The 25,212-nt window shown below is 41.3% G+C and overlaps 2 protein-coding genes across 5 annotated transcripts; both read right to left on the bottom strand.

Annotated features, from left to right (window-relative positions):
* Positions 1 to 12,796: 12,796 nt before the first annotated feature.
* LOC117474524 lies at positions 12,797 to 16,191 on the bottom strand. Of its 4 annotated transcripts, XM_034120355.1 has the most exons (4): positions 15,903 to 16,191; positions 15,641 to 15,760; positions 14,601 to 14,729; positions 12,797 to 13,953 (listed from the first exon to the last, which is right to left on the bottom strand). In XM_034120355.1, the coding sequence occupies exon 4, from the start codon at positions 13,902 to 13,904 to the stop codon at positions 12,996 to 12,998; it is 909 nt and encodes a 302-aa protein (XP_033976246.1). In that variant the 5' UTR covers positions 13,905 to 13,953; positions 14,601 to 14,729; positions 15,641 to 15,760; positions 15,903 to 16,191; the 3' UTR covers positions 12,797 to 12,995. The 4 variants fall into 4 exon arrangements, with proteins under 4 accessions (XP_033976246.1, XP_033976263.1, XP_033976254.1 ...); XM_034120372.1 differs by lacking the exon at positions 15,641 to 15,760 and having other exon boundaries at positions 15,890 to 16,191; XM_034120363.1 differs by lacking the exon at positions 15,641 to 15,760.
* A 2,014-nt stretch (positions 16,192 to 18,205) lies between these two features.
* On the bottom strand, positions 18,206 to 24,490 carry rps19 (ribosomal protein S19). Its single transcript, XM_034120390.1, has 6 exons — positions 24,344 to 24,490; positions 23,210 to 23,280; positions 22,880 to 22,980; positions 21,833 to 22,016; positions 20,228 to 20,282; positions 18,206 to 18,263 (listed from the first exon to the last, which is right to left on the bottom strand). Exons 1-6 carry the CDS (start codon positions 24,461 to 24,463, stop codon positions 18,228 to 18,230), a joined length of 567 nt encoding a protein of 188 aa, XP_033976281.1. The 5' UTR covers positions 24,464 to 24,490; the 3' UTR covers positions 18,206 to 18,227.
* Positions 24,491 to 25,212: the final 722 nt, after the last annotated feature.

Here is a 25,212-nt window from a genome sequence, read left to right as displayed (position 1 = left end):
TTTTAATTGAAATTCTAATCCCCAGTTTAATCCAATTAAATGCCATGTTAGTTGTAGATGTCTAAACGTGATCTTATTACTTAATGCCTCATTATATTGCACTTAGTATATTTTTCCAGTCACTTTCTGATGTGAAATTAAGTGGAAGCTTATACTTGAAATAGTCCTGCTGTAAAAAGTAAAAGGGTGAACAGTTTAATGAGTTTCAGGAGCAAGACCACATAAATATGGCTTCCCTACAAAACTCTAAATTAATTTATTTCTTAATGCTAGTCTTTTTTATGCAGCTAACTCTTTTGCTGTTGAACTACAGTTGGCTTCTCTTCAGACGTCTTTTTCTGTAATACATGTAAATGTAGCTTTCAGAGTAAAATTAATTAGGAATCAGCTTTTTGCGTTCAAAGTCTCCCAGCGTCTCTGCACTGCACTTTCTGTTGCTTACAAACATACACACACACACTCTCTCACACACACTCTCTCACACACACACTCACAATCCTCCATGCCCGCTGGGCTGTGTGGACTTTATCGCGCCTACACCAACTCAACGTTGGAGTCGTCTCTGCACTCAAACCCGCAGGCATTGAATATGAATACATAAATCATTTTATAGAATATTAATCATCCTTCAACCACTGAATGAATTGCAGGCAATTGCATTTTCTCCATGTCCGCCCAAGGGGTTACAATAGGAAATATGAAAGTGTTACTACCCCCTTCAAACTTAAATGGTGTAGTTATGTGTGAGCAACTTCTTATTAGCATGTTTACGCTTTACGGGTGGGTTCCCTGATGTGACCTAAAGCAATGTTTCCTTTAACTTGTTATGCATACTCTCACATATGCACACATTCAGTATGTTTGTGAAACCAGTAACAGTCACATATTGTACATTTTCAGCCGAATAGGAAGCACCTTTCCAAAATGAGATGTTCAGCACTAACAGATCTGACAGTAATTGATTGATGGTGAATCACATTACATGCTACAATTGAAGTTAATAGAATATATCTAAATATATAAATACACTTTTACCACAGAGACTATGTTCTCTTCTAAAAATATTGATGCTGAGATTCTAAATCTGTTAAAGTATATGCTTAATCATGACAGCCAGGCACACATACTTATCTACTTTCTCTATGATTTCCTTTCCTGTGGCTTGTAAGTAAGAGTAATATTGAAGCTTTTTAAGTCCAGACTGTCGTTTCCAGAGACTTTGAATCAAAATCAAGTCACCAACTTTTTGTTTTCTGAGTGTCTGTGCTCCAACGATATGATTTAAAAGTGCTGTCTGATTTGTGTGTCCACCTGCCCGTGCTTATGTGCGTCTGCTGTAACCCAAGTGAGGGACCCATCTGTGCGTGTCCAATGAAGCCTGAACCATTAACATCTCAACTGATGTGCCCCCCCACACAGGAGCCAAGAGCCGGCCGTCCCCTGAGACACAGCCCCAGACGGTCTGTTTCTCACACACACACACACACACATCATATCTGATTGATCTACTGACCAGCTAAGACGTTTTTTTCTTCGCTCTGTCCGTCAAACTCCAACATCTTGACCCTCACTCATCTCTCCCTTCAACTGATCTTCACCACTCTCTCCTCACATCCTTCCCCTCTCGTTCCCCCCCTGTCTCGATCCCTTTGAATCTACCTTTCTTGCCCATAATGGGGGGTAATTATGGCATTACAGCCACAATGACTGTGCAGTATGGGGGCTGAGGGACCGTGACACACGCTCACGCACCATCGCCAAGTGTTGCCATCGATACAGATTCTGTGACTCCACAGGGGGGCATTAGGAGTGGGGGAGAGACGAGTAAAAGGGAAAATGAGCGATGGAGGGGGTAAAAAAAAATAAGAGTGATTGGGACGAAAGGCAGCAGAACGTGTTGTCAGAGGTGTGGAGAGTCAATTAGCGTGAAGAGGGCGAACAGAGAAGAGGAAGGTTGTTTTAGGGAGAGGGAAGGAAAGACAGAAGTGTGGACAGCCAGGATCAAAAGATGGCGTGAAGGGAAAGGAAGTGAAAGACCGATCGACCCAGGGGGAAAAGAAGGAGAGAGGAGAAGAGGAAAGGCAACTGGCCGGAAGAAAAGCTTTCTGTCAATAAAAGCAAAAGTGGGCATTTGCACACCGGAGGAGCCCTCTGACCGGCCGGGCAGTTTGTCTTGCTTTGCAGACCACTTGGCATTATGGGATTTAATGCATTGCTGCTGTTGGCTGCCAATGCGAGCCACTCGTAAGCAGGGCAGTTTATCACAGCACTGTGGCACATCAGGAGGAGCCGGCCACGTGTGGAAGGGGATGAGGAGAACTTTTAATTACATTCATTTCTAGCTAAATGACCCACAAAGACAGGGGGGGGGGGCATTTTTAAGAAAGAGTCATTGTAATTCAAGGAGTGGAAAATGACAATGACATTAAAGATTAAACAGGCATATTAAGTGGTCAACATATTGTGTCACACCTCATTGGGTCCTTATGAATGAATCACTTCTGCTGCTGAGCTTGCCTGTTTAAATCAATATCAGTTTTTGTAATCAATTGGCAGCAGATGGTTTTACCCATAAATGGAGTTCGACTGAAACTCGAGCGGCCGGCTGCACAGCACTTGAAGAGAGTGCATTAGGGCCCCCGTCCCACAACAATAACATCAATTAGTGTGTATGTCCGTTTGTTTGTATCTGCACCCCTCATAATGGATGCTGCCTAAGGATCATGTGATTGCACCAAAGTCCAAAACAAATCCTGCATATTCATCAATCATCTGTCCAACATGACTCAGCTTCAAACGCTGAACAGAACTCTAATGTTATCAACAAAGGCATGATGACCTCGTGGATATTTGTCATCACCGTTGGGATATGAGGGAGGGTGACGCAGCACTCGACCGCTGGCAGAGATGAACAGAGATGTTCTCAGATCATAATGTGTAATAAGGCCCACGAACAGGAAGCCAGTGAAATTGAATCTTTGGTTTTGAGTGAGTCAGCTTTGGTGTAATTCTGTACAACATTGATTATTCAAAATGAAATCATGTCAAAAGTCCAAGCCTGTAAGCACTTTGAATAACAAAGAAAACAGGGTTAGAATGTTTTTTTACAACATGTTCTAATCTACACACTACTATTACTAGGAGATTAAAATTGATGTGTTTTTTGGAAACGAAAGAAGAAAGCAAAATGCAAAAATGTCCTTGGCATACAAGTTTTCAGAAACATCTTAAAAATGTGGAATTTGTAGCTGTTCATACTTTTTGTGTTGATTGCTAAACAGATCTTTTTTGGCACAAAACCAGCATTACTTTTATTGCAGTTTTGCCAGTTTTGTATTATACTAGACTTTCTTTCTTTCACTGTGATCTCGCCTCGACCTGTCTTCTGTTTGATGGACTCATTTCCTTATCATTTTGTCTTGTGTTTTTATCTTGTGTGGGTGTAGTGACCCCCGAAAACGATTTATCTCCCTCTGTGCATTTCCGTAAGGTTGAATGACAATGAAGTGTATTTGAACATTATTTTCCCTCTGTCAGCAACTGTTGCTTTGCCTCATCATATCATCATTCATTATTCTCTCTCTGGTGCCCCTCTCTTGTCTCTTTCTCTCCCTCCAACTTCTCCTCCCCCTCTCCTGCCCATCTCTTGTCTGAATGTACATTCTAGAGAAAGTCAACTCTTGCTCATCTACATGCAGAGCGCCTTGGTTCCAGCTGTGAACAGAGGATTGAAATGGAAATGGGAAAGGCAGAAAGAGCAGATTACGCTCCTCAAACGGCATGCAGTGCCTCCTGGCTGGCCCACCAGCTGAGTAGAGAGACAGAAAAGAAACATGGGTGGGTGGCTGTATGACGGGGGTTAACAGGGATAATGCAGGGAGCAGAGTTAGACAGCAACAAAGCCAGAAGAGTGACAGTAAATGTGAGAAAGAGAAAAAGTCGGTGTAAGGCAAGGCAAGGCAAGGCAAGTTTATTTATATAGCACCTTTCAACACAAGGTAATTCAAAGTGCTTTACAAAAATGGAAGACATTTTAAAAATGGCATTTAAAATCAGTCATTAAAAAGAAAAGATAATAAAATAAACATTAAAAGAAAAAATACATGGATAAAAGTTATAAGTTACAGTGCAGTTTAAGATGTGAATAGTTCAATTAAAAGCAGCGGCAAAAAGAAAAGTCTTCAGCCTGGATTTAAAAGTAGTAAGAGTTGCAGCGGACCTGCAGGTTTCTGGGAGTTTGTTCCAGATATTTGGAGCATAATAACTGAATGCTGCTTTACCATGTTTAGTTCTGACTCTGGGGACAGAAAGCTGACCAGTCCCTGAAGACCTGAGAGTTCTGGATGGTTCATAATTTAGCAGTAGGTCAGACATGTATTTTGGGCCTAAACCATTCAAAGCTTTATAAACCAGCAACAATATTTTTGAAATCTATTCTTTGACACACAGGAAGCCAGTGTAAGGACTTCAGAACAGGAGTGATGTGATCCACTTTCTTAGTGTTAGTGAGGACTCGAGCAGCAGCGTTCTGAATCAGCTGCAGCTTTCTAATAGATTTTTTAGTGAGGCCTGTAAAGACACCATTGCAGTAGTCGAGTCTACTGAAGATAAAAGCATGGACAAGTTTTTCCAAATCCTGCTGTGACATTAGTCCTTTAATCCTAGATATGTTCTTTAGGTGATAGTAGGCTGATTTAGTAACTGTTTTAATGTGACTGTTGAAACTCAGGTCAGAGTCCATGACTACACCTAGATTTCTGGCTTTATCTGTTGTTTTGAACATTGCAGACTGAAGCTCAGCGCTAACTTTTATACATTCTGCCTTGGCTCCAAAAACCATTACCTCAGTTTTATCTTTGTTTAATTGGAGAAAGTTCTGACACATCCAGTCATTGATTTGTTCAATGCACTTACTCAGTGTTTGAATTGGAGCATAATCTCCTGGTGAAATTGTTACGTAAATTTGTGTGTCATCCGCATAGCTATGGTAACTTATTTTGTTGTTTTTCATTATCTGAGCCAGTGGTAGCATGTAGATGTTAAAGAGAAGAGGCCCCAAGATGGAGCCTTGAGGTACCCCACATGTCATATTTGTCAACTCAGATGTGTATTTACCTATAGTGTAGTCATTGTGCACATGGAAAGACTGACCAAGTGGAAAGTTGAAGAGCTGCAAAATGCTGTAAAACTAGATCAAGACTGTCTCAAAGTAGGGCTGCTCAATTAATCGTATTTTAATCGCAATTACGATTATGGCCTGCAACGATTACGAAAACAACGTAATCGAAATAAAACGATTTTTTTTTTTTTTATTACTTTTTTTTTTAATTACTTTTTCAGTTGAATTATACTTAAAGTTCAGGGTAATCAACTGTTCAAAACATACTGTTCAAAAAAAATGTCTCCAATAAATTGATGTTTTCAAAGTAAATGGATAATCGTTTTTAATAATCGTGATATCAATTATTGACCCAAATAATCGAGATTATGATTTTTGCCATAATCGAGCAGCCCTATCTCTAAGGCAACAAGTCCTCTCTCTGACACAAAGGTTCCCTCTCACACACACACACGAGATGCATGTGAATAAACTCGGCCAGCCTTTGAGATGGCCAAACCTTGAACTTCAGTAGGTTTGAAAACAGCTACAGACAGTGGCTGATAACGATGATCAGCTGTAGCATTGTACACTTTTCTACACTAAGAAATGCTTTCAACAGCTGGAAATTATAAAATGATATGAAGGGAAAACGAGAAATGATCAGGTTTATACATAAACCTCTTGATTTTATTGAAACTTGATTGAAATGAACCGCAGTCACAGGATAGATCGTCTTTACATTACAATCAAAATATTGAAATGAACTTCAGTTTTAAACATACACTTTCCAAATGTCAGTGGGCCCGCCAGTTTTTGGTGCATTGCTATTCATGAGATTCCCATGTCCTGGTGCTGCAGCAGAGCGCCGGGTATTGACCTCAGCTGGAGCAACCAGATGGGAGAAAGAGGGACCGCGGAAAAACTATGTAATGGAAAATGAAAAAGAAATGAAATAATGAGAAGAGAAAATGAGACTGAGAGAAACCAGGAGAACAATTTCTCTATCAGGACCCAGAGAGGCATGACCCTGTGATTTGCCGCTTGCCCGTATTCTGCGAGGCCCCCAGGCTAGTGCATAATGTTAGCCTAATGTTGTACCAAACCTCTGCCACAGCAGCACTCACTGCTCAAATGAAATGCCCTCGCAGAAGATGAGTCCCCGTGGTGTGCCTGGATTTCCTTAGAGGAACAGTCACGATTAATACGACTGTTGTCATCGGTCAAATGCACCGCTCGGTCCCAGCTTCTCCCTCGCCCTGGAGTCATGAATCCAACAGGTCCCAAACGGCCCCTAATCATGGCTCACAAAGCAGCTCAATTACCAAATACTGAATCCAGTGTCATTATGCGAAATTGGAAAATAATGTTTCTTTTGTGAGATGTGCAGAAATGTGCAAAATGGGGATTGGAACCGCTTTAAAAAACCCATTAAGAGCTGGCAGAAGAAGAAGTTTCCCAGGAACTATTTTGACAGAAAACTTTAAAGCAGCTAAGCAGTTAATAAGATTTCAGCTAACACAACCTCACCTCTCTGTCACACTGTTTTCACATGGAAGAATCTACACAGGCAGTGTTGAGGATTTTCTCTCACACAAGCTTTACCTATCTCTCACATACACACACACACGCTTATGTATGCACAGGGAAGACAGTAGCCCATTGACAACAGAGGGGGGATTGGCAAGTTTATCTCTTCAGGGAGGTAAGATTCAAAAACAAAAGCCCTTTGACAGACTGAAGGTCTTCTGAGTCCAAGGGCACATCGCTTTTTATAATTGTGTGCTTGCTAAGAATGAAAAACAGAAAATGCTGACAGAGACACGCAGCCAGTGAGGTGGAGAAAAATATCAGGCTAATGAAAGGAGAATAATATAGCAATGAGAATTCATATAAACGTGGTACAGCAGGGTGGGAATGTGGAAAGGAAGACAGACAGGAGTAGTAGTAAGAGGAGAGGAGAAAATAAGGGCATGCTGGAATTTGTCCAGAGGGAGGGGTGGGGAGCAGATCGAGTGGAGGTCACTGTGTGTAAGAGACAAGTATAGCACACAGCAGCAGCAGCCTGAAATGAGTTCCCTAACCTCTGCTACACTGCAGCAAAAACAACCTCACACACTCACATGTGTTCACATACAAACACAGCACACCTGGGTCGGGTGTCATGAATGAAATACCAGCCATAGCAAAGTCGGCACCGCCATTATGGTACAATGTGAAGGAAAGCTGCTTCATGTGTGCAGCTCCACAGCTTCATCTAGTTACTGCCTTTAATTCAATTAAGAACATGTTACAAAGTCACATGATAATCACACTGAAGCTATATACAAACAGAGGCTGCATGTGAGAAGTCACTGTAGATTTGCTATCTTAATAGGGGAATGTTGAAATATTGGTACGAAAAAATGCCAGGAGACACAAGAAGTCTGCTGAATGGTTCTTAAACTATCAAGCAAATGATAAACTTAAAACGAAACCTCAAAGTAAAAAGAAAACGCTTTTATGATATAGTTCAACCACGATAGTCGCTAAATAACAATAGGGAAACATGCTTGCTTTGGGTGCACTTGCTTTGTGCGCCTATCATCTCCATATAAGGTTATGTATTGAACATGGCTAACCAGCAGTAGTCAGAGACATTGCCTCTGTAAAAGCAACAATACTTCAATGTGAGATCTAGTAAAAAGTGAACTTCCTGCATTAGCAATGTTGTACAAATTAAGAAATATTATCAGCAAAAAGAAAGTGCTTATTAAGCATCAGAATAGCCCCTCTTTGTGTGGTATTATTGGATTACTGTAATTGCTTTGTACAAAGAATGTCATGGTGTAGCTCGTAAAAATAAATATGGCACTTGACTTAATCAACCGTTATGAAGTTAAATCTTAACAATGCATTTAATTGTACAAGATGATAATATATTACGACAGTATGAATTTAAATAAATGCCTTTGAGATGTATTGGTTTCGAAGTATAGAGTAGCATAACGTACAGTACAAATATCCAGTACTGCCTGTTGGTTTGTTTGAAAGTCTGATCATCTGACCTGCTTACAAAGCATGTTTCCATGTTTCCTAATACAATTAAACAATCATGAAAACATTTCCAACATGTGCAGCAATTGTGTCAGCTTCCTGCTTTACTTCAAAAGAAAGACATCCTATACATTATTAAACTGCACTAATTCACTATGAATGCACACATACCCGTCTTAATCACATGTACTAATGACACTGGCAATCTACTCATCATTTGCTTGCTGTATGGAACATGACTTGAATGCATTCCTTTGATTATATTTCAGAAAGTCTTTGTCTTCATAAGATGACATGTTTGATTTGACTAAAGAGGTGCAGGTATTTGTGAAAGGCTTAGGGCTTTTTTAGCAAAGGGAAAGCATGAGACATAGGAAAGAAGCTCAGGGGGTTTAGGCCTGATAATGAAGGCTGGGGGAAGGGGGCAGTAATGGTACTAAGGGATACATGGTAATAGGGGAAAGTAGATAGCAGGAAGAGCGGGAAACACAGGCATACAATAGGAATGTTGAATGAGAAAGATCATTAGAGCGATGAAGTGAGAGTCTTAGGCGTTGTTTAGATTAGGAGGGAGTGGTGGAGAAAGTGCCAGGGATTGGGTGTGAGAGAGGAAGGAACGAGGGCGAGAAGTCAGAAAGGTTTTCCTGTGTAACTGAAGCTTTTATTAAGTCTCAATGTGCTTAAGGTCTACACACAGGCTATGGCCTTCTTCTCAGGATGCCAACATGCGTACAAAGATAATGCTATCATGTTGATGTGTAGCAGATACAATGCCTACCATGTCACTTTAGCATGTTAGCATGCAAGCATTTGCTAGTTAGCAAAAAAAGTCATGAGTTTCGTAGATTGTTGAGAAAAGTCAGGAGGTCAAAGATGTTGAAGTGAATCCTCTGGGCACCATGAATGTGTGTACCACGTTTCACAGCAAATCAAATAGTTAAAGACATTTGAATGAAAAATGGAAAAAAGTCATGTTAATAATGGAAGAGAAGTCAGAGTTTGACCAAAGTCAGAGAGACACATCCTCAACCTATAAAGTGAAAGCGTTGACAGGTTTGATGTTCTAAAGAAGAAAATAATGAAAGTCGTAAAGCTGTCGCTCCCTCCAGGGACCCTTGAACGTGTTTCACAGCAATCAATCCAACAGGTGTTGAGATATATTACATGGAAACAAAAATGTCTACCTCATGGTGGCGCTACAGGAAATATCAGGGGGTGGGGTGGTGCTTGGGTGGTCAAAGCACCTGAGAGGGGGGAGTGTCATGAGGCACAATAGAGCTACTCCCCCAGGATAAGCTCCCTCACCGTGGGCAGCCTTAACATCTCCTCCACATTCTTTGAGTTTAACATAGTCACAACACTCACACTCACACACGTTCAATCATCCACACATGCATCACACCACTCTGAATCCTTCCATATATGCAAATGAAATCTTAATTTCTTCAATATATTCATTTGGGTTATTAAACTTGTGTGTGTTACCTCACTAATATTACAACCAAATCAATTTAGTAACAAAAGAAGACATTTCCACGATCTTAGGTATCGCTTAGGACAATTATTTGTAAGTGTTTCTTAAGAGGTTTGGTGTCGTCTTCATTGTAGGTGTGTTGTGTGGAGAAAATGGCTTTTGTGTGCATTTTTGGTTAATTACTGCCCGCACTAGTGTTAAAGGGAGTTCCTCACATTCCTTTCACACACATTTTAAGAGGTGTCTTGTCCACACCATAGGCATTGCTAATTCAATACGTTTTATGGTGTGACTCAGATGACAGTAGGAGGATTCATCCACCAGGGACCATGAGGGTCTACGCAAAAATGTCATGGCAATTAATTACAACAGTTGTCGAGGTATTTCAGCCGACCGACCGGCAATGCCATCCCTAGAGCTATGACAGGCATGGGTAAGAAATGCAATGTGTCTGAGTCAATCACGAGTGGAGTATTCTTCACATCTGGTGACGCAAAGGAATGCACATATCACTGCTACAACTTCCCGCGGGCAGTGAGACTGTTAAAAAATTGAACTGTTGAAACAACTTCAAACATTCATCTGCTACTCAGTAGTATGTATCTAATACCTAATATATATATATCATTCCAATAACTTGTATATAGACTCGTACTGCACTATTCCACATCATCACTTTATTTTATTTTATAACTATTTTTCTTTTTGTATTGCTCTTGCTCTTATTGTTATTATGTTATTATGTTGCATTGTTGGAGAAGCCTGTGACATAAGATTTTCAACTACATAATTACTCTGTAGCTATGTCAGATTGACAATAAAGAACCTTGAACAACTTCATAATGTTAATGCAATACCTTGAATTTCCTTATGTTTAAATTGAGAAATATTTTGGAGTTTCAGAGTTACATCTGATTTTATATGTAATGTAAATCCCAACTTTATATTTTAGAGATGTCCTAGGATCAATTTCCTTCGCAGTGTCACTGCCTTGAGCCTAGAGTGAAGTGCTCATGTGTACAGTAAATCCAACATGACATACAACTCAGCAAAAGGCCACAGAGTGCAAGGTTTAGCTCATCCGATCATTGTAAATGCAGCATGCTGAAGGGGATCTCAACTACCTAAACCTTGAAAACTTTTCTATAGTGTTAGACAGGAAAGAGACCTGTCAGAGGCGGCTGATGAAATAGATTTCTTCTGGTGAGTGAGCTGAGGCTGCTCTGGGCTTGGTCAGCTTTAGACTCCCTCCCACAGACACACAGAGAGAGCCGGAGAAATGAGGCAGCGAAGAGCGACAAACACACACTTCCTGCTATCTCTGTCTGTCACTGTGTCATCTATCTCCACAGCCATACGGTGTCACACTGCTGTCTGGCTGACTCCCTCTGCCACTCTTTTGTTCTGCGCCGAAGAAAGGCAGGCGCAGGGCCGCGGCATCAAAGTATGAACGACTTGAAAGCTCTGATCTCAACGTGCATACACACACACATAATCATTGAAGTAATACGGCCTACACACACACACACATACAGAAGACACACTGTGCAATTCAGTCTGTTTGGCTGGCTTTGTAGACAGCATCTGTTCTGCGCCCTGTCATCCTCCCTTTGCACCCCACCCTCTGTGACAGGTGTAGGGGATTCAGATCTACGAGCTACGGAGACACGCACACACAAAGCTCATAGACACATGGTGAGTGTTTTTCGCCTGCACACACATATACACACACCTGCTGTGTGGGGCAGTGCTTCGGTGCCCTGTGGTGCCAGGCAGGCGGAGAGGCGCGCTGCTTGTGTACACCACCTGCTCTCCGGCCAAACACTGGATGAGGGATTAGCGCTGACAGAACACAGAAGAACAGCAACACACATACAGTGGACAGATGTATATGAAAGCCTCTAAATTATCCAGGAAGTCAACAAGGTCAAACGTATTCTTTCTTCCACACACACCAAAACAAACACATCCATCAATCAGCTCTTACACACCCACTGGGACGGATAAGTGTGTAAACCCAGCTTCTCGTAGATGAGGAGCTTTCTCGCTAACAGACTTCGGATGCAGAGGCGCAGCTCTCTGCTTACACAGCGCTGACCTGTGGGCCTCAGACTAATTTCTATAAACACACTTTTGCAGACTATGCTGACCCTCGCCACATCGCATCAACACACACCGCCATATGAGACCTCGACATCGCATCTGCTGTGTTGCTTTAACCACTGGCGTGTACAGAAAGACTTAATTAAGGCCAGAGGTGGTACTTAATGAGTGTAGGACTTCTCTGTTACAAGTAAAAGTCCTCCAATCAAAATATTACTTAAAGGTGGGGTAGGTAAGTTTGAGAAACCGGCTCGAGATACACTTTTTGTTATATTCCATGGAATGCTCTTAACATCCCGATAGCAATGAATATCTTAAGTGCTTTGACAAAAAATCCATAAAAAAATGTCATCTGTGGAAGCCGTAGTACTGTAAAAAGCACAACCAATCATTTTAGCCGGCCCGGCTAAAATAACTGGATGGCCTACCTGCCTGTCAGCCTTCCATCTGTGCACAAACTTATCTTGTGCCCTCATTGGTCATGTGCGCGTTCGTGTGTGTTGGAGGAGGGGCTCTGTAAGGAAGTGGCAGATTTTTTCCGGCTGTGTATTTTCAAATTCTAGAGATCTCGAGCTGGTTTCTCCAAAATTACCTACCCCACCTTTAAGCAAAAGTACAAGTATTAGCATCAAAATAAGTGCCAAAATTAAAAGTACTTATTCATCAGATTGGCCCATTTCAGAATATGATAGTGGAATATGTTTTCTGTTTAATTATTGATGCATTTAAGTGTTATTCAATCTGGTAAAAGGGCAGCTCATTTTAATCACTTGTATACTGCAAGGTAACTTGTGGATTTGCTACAGGAGTAACTAAAGTATTTTTTAGTATTAATTATATTTCACATCATTGATCCAATTCTGCAAAGTAATACAGATACTTAAGATAAGATAAGATAAGATAAGATGGACCTTTATTAATTAAATTCAGTTGTACAAAGCAGCAACAGGGTAAGCGTGAAAAAACAGGACAGCAAAGATTCACACAGATTAATAAAAGAAAAAAGAAAATCAAGAAAAAAGAAAAAGAAAAAAAACTAAAATAATAATGATAATAATAATAAAAGACTATGAAATAGGAGATGAGTAAAAATAAGAGCAACATAACTGTCAGCATATATACATATTTGGTCATCTAAGTTATGAAGTACGAAATGAGTTACAAGTGAAAAGTGAAAATGGACATCTGTACATATAGTGACATATCTATAACATATTTGATCTACTACTAATATATTAACATGGGTTGTGGAAACAGTGTATATGTATGTCCAGTGATTTTATTTTATTTCTTTTTCATTATTGACCCCTTGTTGTGCAGCCTGATGGCTACAGGCACAAAGGACTGTCCGAGGCGCTTGGTGCTGTGTCGTGGAGGGATGAGTCTGTGGCTGAACGTATTCCTCATCTTCACTAGCTCTGCATGGAGTGGGTGAGAGGGGTTCTCTAGGATGCTGTCAAGCTTCCTCCTCGTCCTCCCCTCTGCCACCGCCTCCAGATTGTCCAGTTGTACTCCCACTACAGAGCTAGCCTTCCTCACGAGCTTGTTCAGCCTGCCAGTGTCCCTAGTGTTTGTGTTTCCACCCCAGCACACCACGGCAAAGAATAGCACACTGGCCACCACAGACTGGTAGAACATCTGCAGCAGCCTCGTGCACACATTGAATGACCTGAGCCTCCTCAGGAAGAACAGCTTGCTCTGTCCCTTCCTGAAGAGAGCATCAGTGTTGTCTGACCAGTCCAGTTTATTGTTTAAGTGCACTCCCAGGAACTTGTAGCTGTGCACCACCTCCACATCCTTCCCCCTGATGGTGGTGGGGGTCAGAGGCCTCTTCCTGCTCCGCCTGAAGTCCACCACCAGCTCCTTAGTCTTGCTGATGTTGAGCTGGAGGTGATTGTTGTCACACCAGCCTACGAAGTTCTCAACCAGGGCCCTGTACTCCTCCTCATTGTCATCTGTGATGCAGCTGACAATGGAAGAGTCGTCAGAGAACTTCTGTAGGTGGCATGAGCCGGAGTTGAAGCGGAAGTCGGAGGTGTAGAGGGTGAACAGGAATGGTGACAGCACAGTTCCTTGAGGGGCTCCGGTGTTGCTCAGCAGCACATCAGACACGCTGCCCTGCAGTCTGACATACTGAGGTCTGCTGGTGAGGTAGTCTGTGTTACAGGCCACCATGCTGTGATCCACCTGCATCACTGACAGCTTCTCAGCGAGCAGATGTGGCTGGATCGTGTTGAAGGCGCTGGAGAAGTCGAAGAACAGAATTCTTAGTTCCCAAAAAAACCCTGGACAGGCTCCAGTATGTCCAAAACTGTGCTGCTAGGGTACTCACACACACAAAGCCGTGGCAGCACATCACTCCCACCCTCATCCACCTACACTGGTTGCCGGTCAAGTCCCGTATATCGTACAAAGTACTCCTCCTTACCTACAAGTCCCTCCATGCCCTTGCCCCCCAGTGCCTATCGGACATCCTTCACCCACATGCCCCACCCCGGAACCTGCGGTCCTCAGACTCTGGCCTGCTTACCACCCCCCGCACCAAACTGCGAACCTTCGGGGACAGAGCCTACAGTGTGGCAGCCCCCACCCTCTGGAACGCTCTCCCTGCGGAGATTCGCAACATCCCCACACTTGACGCCTTCAAAAGGGCCCTCAAGTCCCATCTGTTTGCCAAGGCTTTCGGCCCCTAATCGATCTGTTGTTTTGTCTGTCTGACTTTTGTTTTGTTATGTTTGTTTTTGCCCTATTACTTGTAAAGCGACCTTGGGTCCCTTGAAAGGCGCTATATAAATGCAAGCTATTGTTATTATTATTAGTGAGCTGTGCGGCTCCTCCAGCTGTGTGTAGGCTCTGTGGAGCATGTAGGTGATAGCATCCTCTACACACCTATGTTTTCCTGGTAGGCAAACTGTAGAGGGTCCATGGAGTCACACACGAGGGGTTTGAGGTGCTGCAGAATCAGTCTCTCAAAGATCTTCATGACGTGTGAAGTCAGAGCAACAGGCCTGTGGTCTCCTGTAATAATTGTATTGGAGTAAAAGTACACAATTAAACTTTAAATTGTAGTCAGATGGAAGTACAAAGTTCAGAACAATTTAAATACTCATGTACACGTCCCTCAAAATTGTACCCAAACACAGTACTTGAGTAACTGTACTTAAAACACTGATTAGGTTTAGGCATAGCTTTTACTGCAGACAAAGGACAAAACTTAATATCCAAACTAACCATGATCGGGAAAACAAATGAATCTACTCGTAACTGAATTGGTGGCTGAGGATTTTAAAGTCTACAACTGAATAGTCACAAAGGATCAGGCTTTTGATAAAACAAAGCAATGTGGTTTATGAGAAAAGCATTGTGCTGTGCAACAGGAAGGCTTGATGTTATCTCCACTGAGCCAGAAGCACACACTATGGGATCTGTGCCAACTTTCCCAAGAAAACTCGGTTAACTAAATTCGCCAGAAACTGGGAATGCTGGGAAACTTTCTGAGGTATGTCTTGTCTTCTGGGGATAACACGCCTGAGGGCATGAAGCTGTGGGTTGACAATGCATATGTGTGTGTCTGTGTGTGTGTGTGTGTGTGTGGCTGCTCTCCTGATAGTGGTTCTATTTAAGGGAGACTTGTGCAGCAGAGACATGTCTTAGTTATCTGCTGTTTCCAGCCTTGAGGAGGTGAGAGGAAGGACTGCATCCATTCTCAGTCTGATCAAGCTGAGCTGCCAAAGAATTGGGTGAATGGTTAGGTTAGGTGCACACACACACACACACACACACACACACACACACACACACACACACACACACACACACACACACACACACACACACACACACACACACACACACACACACACACACACACACACACACACACACACACACACACACACACACACACACACACACACACACACACACACCTTGGATGTGCATTTGTTGAGGTGGTAATTGTTCCAGCAGTAATTGCCGTATTGAAGCCTGCTGATAATTACCCAGCAGACAATGACAAATCGGTGCTCAAACCAGTTGACTGACGGGAGCTGAAATGACATTAACACAAAATACGGATGCAGCGAGAACACACACACAAACACGAGAGAGCATGCACACACTTGCAGCCCAACAGAAGCCAGTGAACAAACATGGCAGACTTCTGGTGGATTCCTCACATTTCTGTCTTACCACTCAAGGACATGTTTATCCGTCTCTCTCTTCCAAATGACAGGGTAGACAAAAAAAGAGGGATCATCAATAGGAGAGAAAGGGGGAGGGAGAGAGGGATGGGCCAGGGGAGGGTGAGACGATGGGTTCAGGTGTTCAGCAACAGCTGGTAGTCAAATAAAAAGGAGAGGGGCTGACAGGACAGAGATGAGTGAGAGGGGGTGTATAAAAAGACTAAATTAATATTTCCTGAGAGACGTGCAGAATAATTGATGGAGACTTTATGCTGATTGACATTTTAAAAAGAGACAGACGGGCGCTCAGTTGGATGGAGTGCACCACTGTATTATACGGGCTGTGTGTGTACTCTACACACACACTGGATGACAGACTGACACACACACAGCAGGCTCATTGTCCAGGGATCTGCAACACACGATATCTCACAAACACAGGACAAAGTGTAAGCTCTCTCTCACACACACACACTGATCTCAGCAGGATGTGTACAACAGCTCAGCTCTGTCGGAAAACAATGCCTTCTGGTTATTGTTCTTCAAATCTGGACATGAATTGAGTCAACATTATAAAAACAATCTGTATTATCTCTGAGGGGACACAGTTATACGGTGAACACGGCACTGTTCCCCTCTCTTCTCATCTGGTTGTGCTTGTAGTTGTGCTGCCTCGAGGCGAGCAGAGCAACGGGAGAAAACCCAGCACATGAAGCTCCACTGGACCAAATTGAAAAGGAGAAAAAACAGATTGGATTTTTTTTACATTCCCGACATTTTACAGTGCTGTGAAAAGCTCCTGATGTTGTAACCATAAACACACTGAGTGTTGTATAAAACATGTTAGAGCTAAACACATTTAGAAAAGGCTGAAATCAAGTATACTTACTGTATGGCACGCAAATGCAACTCTTTAAGTGTCAGGCTTTTAGAAATATGGCATGACATTATAATTACTGCCTTTTCAAAAATAATTGGTGCCATTATACAAGTGCTACTGCTTTAGTACACGAGTAGCCACCTCAGAGGCAATCACCGCAAAGTTCATGGATAGCCGTGACATTCTATAGGCTTTGGCACCCTCTGCAGGATTTCAGAAGCACCGCCAAATTAAATCAGTCCAGTGCGCTCACTGATTGACGTTTAGGTAAGAGTACACAAATCTATCATAAAAAGCGCAAGAAACTGCATCAACTCGAGCCAACGGGAAACGTTTTTTTGAAGGTCACGTCAGAAAAGACCCATTTGTAGAGTCAACTATAAGGACAATTCTATATTTGACCTTTAATGAGAAATTAGGCACAACTGAGGTACACTGAAACAGTGACTAATTAAATGTATTGTCAACAGATTTCACATAACTGTAATAGGTTAGTTGAAAGCAATACAATTAAGTTAAAATATTAGATTAAATGTATTGATGTCAACTCAACAAATACAGTTATGTGAAATTAGTTGACAATACATTTAATTATAGTGAAGTATTTTCAGTGTAGAAGTAAAGGCCTGCTTTAAGTAACCATAAGCCACACAGACTAGTTGGAATTTTACTGAACCATCCAAACATAGCCGTTATCTTGGGAGCGATGGTGTATATTGCACATTTTTATAATGCCATTAATATTGTAAAATTAGTTGTAGAAACTGAAGCTGCCCCTTCCAGTCTCTAGGTGGCACTGTGGCACTAAATGAAAATGTTTAAACATGACATCATCCCCAACATGCTTCAAAAATGGTCAACTGAGTGGCTTATGGAAATGTAATCACCTGCTGTTAACTGAACAATCTCCTTTAGTTGTCACAGAGTAATCTGTACTGCATCTGATACATGAACACAATGGCAGGGGAAGGAAAAGATTATACAACAAAGAGATTGTATAGAAGCGAGTGTTCGGCCACAACATGTATTTGATTACTAATGGAGCAGCTCCTGGGAAGCCTTTTCAAACGGCTTAATGACCGCACGCTGTAGTTGCTGCTAATGGTCACAGCTTATGAAACAACCAATGGTCCTTTGCAAACCGAATTACATTAAAAACCAGGTAACCGAAAAAACATTGATTTTATGCAGGGGCTTGATTTCCTCAAACCAGCTCAGTCCAGGTTTGCAGAAGATATCTGATCAGGTCAACCTTCACGTCCTTATAACTGTTCTCTACCGTGCCGATAAAGTTGGTGTAATTTGAACAGCAGTGAAGTTTAAGCTCAAAGACTCATTCGTGCAATTTCTTACTCAGACAAGGTAAGCACTTACTGCGCACCCCGTTAATGTTTCATCTTCATACAAGGTAAAATAACGAGGACACAGTGTTTGACTTTTTCCAAAAAAGATTTATTGAACTATTGTTTTCTTGTTGGCAGCTGCGACCTGTGGGGAAACAAACAAAAACATCATGAGGTCAATTCATAAAGTGAGTCCAGGAGCAGACGAGGTGTCGCAGTCCCTTTAGGAACTTGTGTTGTCTTGAAAATGAAATCAAATGACTTGCTGTGGACAAAATGGCATGTTAATGGTTTCATCATGCTGCGATTTATGGCACAAATGAGCCAACATATTGAAAGTCATTTATATCAATTGTGATCAAATGAAACTTCCCAAGTGCTTAATATTCTATTCGCTTAACTTGTACATTTCTATTCCTAAGACGCTGCACAATAGTGTTTGAATAGGAAATGCGAACTTATGGAAGTAAGATGCTATCAAAATGCAATTTCATGGGGACTTGAGTAAACACAGTTTGGAGGAGAAAGAGTTTTGTGTTTCGGTTGCTGCCAAAAACACCATGAATAGTCTAATGAGAGTACAAGGCAGAAACCTCGCTTGCAAAGGAAAAGCAATCTAAAAAAAGGCCTTAAGAAATTACAACACGAGGATTTGCGAGGCGGTAGCAGACATACGGCAACATGCTTTGCGTCAGTTTGGTGCAGCAGGTATGGGGGGGCTGGGTCTGCTCATCTGCTCATTAGCATGGGTAAACAAGGAGAAAACTGGTGCCATACGGCGGACTTGCCAAGCATGAAATTCCCTCCACATGTTTACCCGCTTTACCCTTGGATTATCACAACACTGCTGCCTCTCTCCATTTTTGACAAGGCCCAACTGTGATTTGTTTTTTTTAGTGAAGCAAAACAAAACATGCCAGTAGTGTGCCACACAAGACACATAACTCCCTGTGCTGGCAGAGCAAAATGTGCCTAAGGACAAGTGTTTGGAAAGAGACTTGCATGCTGAAGTGACACTGGGACCGTGTCCTCCGCAGCAGACAAGGTGTCACATCAAGGCAAAGGGATGGCATTTCTGTGATCACAAGCGCTTAAGGCACCACCCCGAGTGCCTCTGAACGCCACACAAATGCCAGAATGTGTCGTACAAAAAAAACAACCTCTGCCTTGCCAGCATGACGCAGCGATGATAGTCACTTCTGTGAGCCAGGTACTGCAGAATTTAAATCCTTGCAGTAGGTAAGGACAAATGGTAACCACTAAAAGCAGTGGGAAGTAAACACCTTTGTTATTTCCATTAGTAAAACTGTAGGAAACAAGTAGGGGCTCTAGTTAAAAGGGCCAGAAGGATTACATTCTCAGGCACCACGATTGTTTATGACTGCCAGAGGAAAACTCTTCGTCACTACAACACAGAGCTCTGCTGCTATGAAACGGCTGTTTCTGCAACAATGATAAAACATTAAGGCCACAATCTGGCTACACAACTCTTTACAGACCTAGGTCACTCTTGAACATGCTGTATCGGCCTTAGTGTGGCTCAGTTTGTACGGTGACTAAGTTGTAGCACAAGCAAAGCAGTGGGGGAGAAATAGGACATCTGTTTCTTTTAATAAAACAAGTACAAGACAATTAAAATTCATGGAAGGATTTGAAGAGAGATGAAGTGTAGAACATCTTCAATGCAGATATCTCTCATAGTATTCATAGAGATCAGTAAATGGATTGGACCCTTTCAGATGCCACACTGATATTTCCCTGTGCGATAAATACATTGAAAAATGGCTTTTACAACCAGTTACTGCACTGCTACCATTTGCAGTGGTGGTCCATCAGGCTATGCCGTGTGTACCATACGCATTGAGTGCCCCATGATAAATATGAATGACATGATACGATGAATGAGTACATTCAAATGGTAAGCAACACATTCGTATGGTTTTTGGTACATTGCTGCAGTAGCATTTATTACTAATTTATATGTTTTTTTATATGATACTTTGATCAAAATCGATGTATTTTTTGCTCAGACGTTCCTAAATCCAAGTACTGAAATGATCGAGTTGCTTGTGTGTCAACTTATTGAGTAAAGACAGGTTTGTTTCTCACCTGGCCGGCGATTCTATCCAGATCTCTGGTTCCCTGGGCGGTGAGTCTGCGACCACTGAGAGAAACAGAACAGAAAAAATGTTAAAGGAAATTATGGATCTGAGAATAACTCAACCAACACGACTTGGAAAAAACTAAATTGCACAAATATGCAGAAGTTAGAGAAACACTTCTTTACGCCACATTGACTTCAGTATTACAGTCGGTGAAAGCCATGTATCAATATTCCATTCGTACAAAAATCACTCCATCAACCATGAAAGAAAGGCAATTTGAAATAGACTTTAATTTTCCTGCCCACTTGAACTGAATAAAAACTAATTAGTGTGATTACAAGTGTATTGCACTTGCAGAGAAAAATTCAAGCTTGTGCATTAAGAGATTTCATAGTTAACAGGCATCACATTGATGGGACTGTTTTACAGTATGGAAACATGATTGCAAAAGTGACCGGCCCATGTTCAGAGCAGTGTGAAGATGACTACATTAGCACAAACATCACCAAATATGTACATATCTAATACATTGTTTTGCCTTTACATTCATTTTAACAATTTTTTGTTCAATTTGACTAACTCTAGGATCTTATATAGTCAGTGTAGGCCTGTGCGATTATGGCAAAAATCATAATCACGATTATTTGGGTCAATAATTGATATCACGATTATTAAATACGATTATTCATTGACTTTAAAACAAATACAAATAATAATTTGAACAGTATCTTTTTAACTGTTGATTACCCTGAACGTATAATTCAACTGAAAAACCAATACAAAAATAAATATCAAAATAATAAATACCAATAAACAAGATCAACAAATATTTTAGAGCGCACTTCCCCAAGCTGCTAAACATATATAAATATGATAAATACAAATAAATGAGACTAAAATTAATTAGATCAAATGTGTTGCAGTGCACTGTCACAACCTAGCAAAGCAAAATAATTGTTTTTTTCAATTATGTTGTTTTCGTAATTGTGGCAGGCCAAAATCGTAATTGCGATTAAAATACGATTAATTGCACAGCCCTAAGTCAGGGTATATGCAGGAATCCTGAAGTCAAATGTAATACCTTTCAAGAACTTTTTTAAGACCCTTTCCATACATTTTAAGACCTCATCGCCACTTGGAGTTTTAACCGGTTACATTGGCGACACACTTTACCTCACATTGACTATATACAGTATTGATTGTCCTTCCTCCTTATCTTCCAACCATTTGGACGCAAACTTGCATTTCCCCATAACGATGTTGTTTAACAAACGGCGTAAACGGACCTTCGCGCGCTATCAAGCAGTGAGCGTGCGATGTCCTGTTCAGATGACGTCAAATCCAACGGGATGCCATAAATAAACTACACAGAATCACACTACACACCCACGCAATGATTACATTCAGGCAGACTGTAGAATACAACCTCTTTGGACAATTTATATACTTATTGAAAACAAGCTACAAAATGTAATACCTTGGAAAATGCCGTTTAATACTTTGTTATAGCCTTCATTTTCACTAAATTGATTTATCAACTTTTAATACTTTTTAAGACCCCGCGGACACCCTGATAGTGGATACACTGAATATAAAGAGAGGCACTCACCCATTGGGATCCTTCTCAACCATCTTGAGCAGCTCGAGGGACTGCAGCACTTTACGAGCCACATTCTTGGATCCTACGCTGTAATGAGCAGGGCACACACCGTTCCTCTGGCGACTTCCATAGATCTTGGTCATGGAGCCAACACCAGCACCTCCACGAAGGTACAGGTGGCGAACTGTGGATGCTGTTGGACCAGAGGAGGTGAAGGCGTTAAGATGCGACATCATCAACCATATAGTGCTTTGAGGGTTTCCTCTACCATGCTCAAACAGTGATATTATGATCAGTAGGTTTTTGGAATCAGTACGAAATCAGGACAGAGACATGCCGAGTGGTGCAGTTACATACTTGAGCAATGCAAAGCAGTTAAGAGCTTAACAGTCAAGAACATCTACATCATCAAAATGCAGTGAGTTTAATCTATCTTTTAACATTTAAAGGAATGGCAGATTGAAATATTTGGACTGTTAATCATTTTGGAAATGATAACCCAATTGACAAACTTGGTTTATCTTCATTTGCTCTTCAAGCACCATTAAAAAAAAAGGGTAAAACGTTTCAAGAATATTTGCTTTTAAACTGTCAAGAGCAGTAATTAGGTGTCCACTCTCAATTGCACGACTAGATCTCAGTAGGGATGAGTGTTTGGGGAAATTTGGGAGAACTATTAAATCAAGATGTGTTTTTTTTTTTACACAGGTTGTAAATGATTGCAGAGACTGCTAATTATTCCAACGGCCACAGTAATGGCACATTCAAATGAGTTTCAAATCACAGCAGAATTAAGGCTGACATGAATGCCAAGTAAGATTTTGCTGCATTCATGACAGCCACCACTACCATTACATGTGAAATCTATAAACTTGCACATTCTTTAGTGATTTAAAATGCAGGAACAATCAATGGGGAAGCATAAACTTCCAACACCAATCACATTGCTTGGCAGTTAAAAAAACGTGCTGCAACCAACTTAACCAAACATTAAAATCCACCAGTCTTTCTAGTATTAAAGAGACAGTAGGGATACACATGAATAGGTGGACTTACCAGCTCTAATGTAGTACCAGTTCTCATCACTGGGGGCCAGCTCCTTGTGCTTGCCCAGCTTGACAAGGTCCACCCAGTCAGGTATCTTCAGCTTTCCTGACCTGAGGACAGAAGAGAAGTGTCAGCATGTATTAGAGCAAAAAAGCACCTAATTTAAACACTTTTGTTGGCATGTAGCCTGTTTCTAGGACACAGCACGGTCTATTAGAAATACATACAACTAACATCAACTTTAAAGTATGGAATCAAGTCCACTGCTAATTACATACACAACGCAATCTCCCAAGAGTGCATGAAAGGTCAAAATGATGTGGGATAAAAAGTACTCACTTCTTCAGGAAAGCCGAGAGGGCACGGACAAAGTCCTGCTGGTTAACGTCTTTCACTGTGACACCCGGCATCTAAAAAAGAGACACATACATTGAATACACGTTTTTATCAGATACAGAAATGTAAAAATGAAAACAGGTTTAAGTGAAACCACTTAAATCCAGCCTGGTCTTAAAATGATGGAACACAATGAGGCACACGACTTTTAAAATAAAACGTAAGACAATCCAAAACCTACACAATTCAACTAAGGCACTTTAAATGAACGCACACTGGCCCTGGTATCATGTTTATATTTTGAGTATGTTAAGTTAGCTACAATATATAACATTCTGATGAGCTTAAGCACTAACAATATTGCACACATGATGCCTCGGTTGTAAACGTTAGATTAAACACAGACCCTTGCACTATAATAGCACGAGTTCATGTATGAATTCAACTCTTATATCATACGGTGAACTCTACGGTAGAAATAACATGTCGACCATGCGAGAAGCTAAACCACGCTAGCTTTGTGGATATATCCAATTTAAAATTTGAATGTGCCTGTCTGACTGGCCCAATCTGCATAATTAATGTTACCGTTTTCATAACTGAAATGCCAATTTACAATCCAAGCACAAAGTCAACTATTTAAGACCGATTAATGTGTTGGATAATGCGTACACACGTTCAACCGGTGTTAGCTTCTTTAGCGACAGACATGCAAGGGCTATCACAAGCTAATGTTAGCAGTCTAAGGATAAGCCCACGTTACTCGTACACCATTTACAAGCAGTTCATTCACTGAGATCTCAAAACCATTCAAATGATATCCGTTTTTGACAACATGCATATTATATGTACATTTTGCCAATATATCGTAGCTAACACGGGGCAGCTAACCACTAGCTAGCAGGCCTTAACGAGGTAGCATGGGGGCAGCCATGACGAACAGACCTATGCTAAGAGCGCAACATTCAAGTACAATTCTTGCAAAAACCGATATACACGTCTAATTATCTCGCTCAAAGCTGGACCACTTCTTTAATCTGTACCTTATATCCTATTTGACCACGTTTCTGGTCTAAATGCTTAGAAATTGAAGCACTTTAGTAGGATATAACCCGAGGAAGAATTCTAGCGCTTTACCTTGCGTGTGGCCAGCGAAGGGAAGAGGGTGGAACGGGGTTTCCAACCGACGTTAAAACGGGCAAATCTCGTTTCATTACGCGAGAACTGAGAGTTGTTTTTCTCATCGATGCCTCTCATCACATCCACCGACCACAACGACTGCTGGAGAACACATTTGAGAGATAGCATACCAACTATGCTGATGTCCCATATTCAATAAAATACAACTTTTATTGCATTTTTACTTGAACAGTTGAATAGATTTATAAATATGCTCATACAAAACGATTTATGTTATAGGGCATTTCTGGTGCCTCATGAAGCTTTCAGAACATTTCAATTTGTTTAGGTAATTGAAGGGGAAGAGAGGGGGCTTTATTAGAGGTCCCCCCTATTATACTGTGTTTCCTCAATATATTATAGGTCTCAGACAGGGGCGGACTGGCCATTGGGCCGATCGGACAATTCACAAAAAGTGCCCTTTAATACTGATTTTTTTTGGAACAAGGTTAAACAGGAACCAATTTCAAGGCGGCAGACGTCACAACTTTGCCCCAAAGTCTTTGTGGCTGGTTTGATCCCATCAGAAGACAGTTTCTAGTTTTCTGTGTATGATTGATTTGTATTGTGGGTATGTTTTGGGGAAATTATGCTCAATTGTAGGCCTACTCAGTGTGTCCCTGCTTCCATCATGACCTTAAGATGGCCTTATTGGCAAACATTGTGAAAATGATTTGTACGATGATTTGATATACTTGGGTGATTTATTTTGGAAATATGGGCACATTTTCCGGCTATAACTGTCAGCCCTGCAGCTCAATGAGGCTTATTTGCATATGAAAACTAAAGTAAATATGTTGAGCACACAAAACTCAGTTTTCAACCAA

This window comes from Trematomus bernacchii, unplaced genomic scaffold, assembly GCF_902827165.1.
Source record: "Trematomus bernacchii unplaced genomic scaffold, fTreBer1.1, whole genome shotgun sequence".
In the NCBI taxonomy this organism is placed as follows: domain Eukaryota; kingdom Metazoa; phylum Chordata; class Actinopteri; order Perciformes; family Nototheniidae; genus Trematomus; species Trematomus bernacchii.
This window is presented reverse-complemented; position numbering and strand designations above follow the sequence as displayed.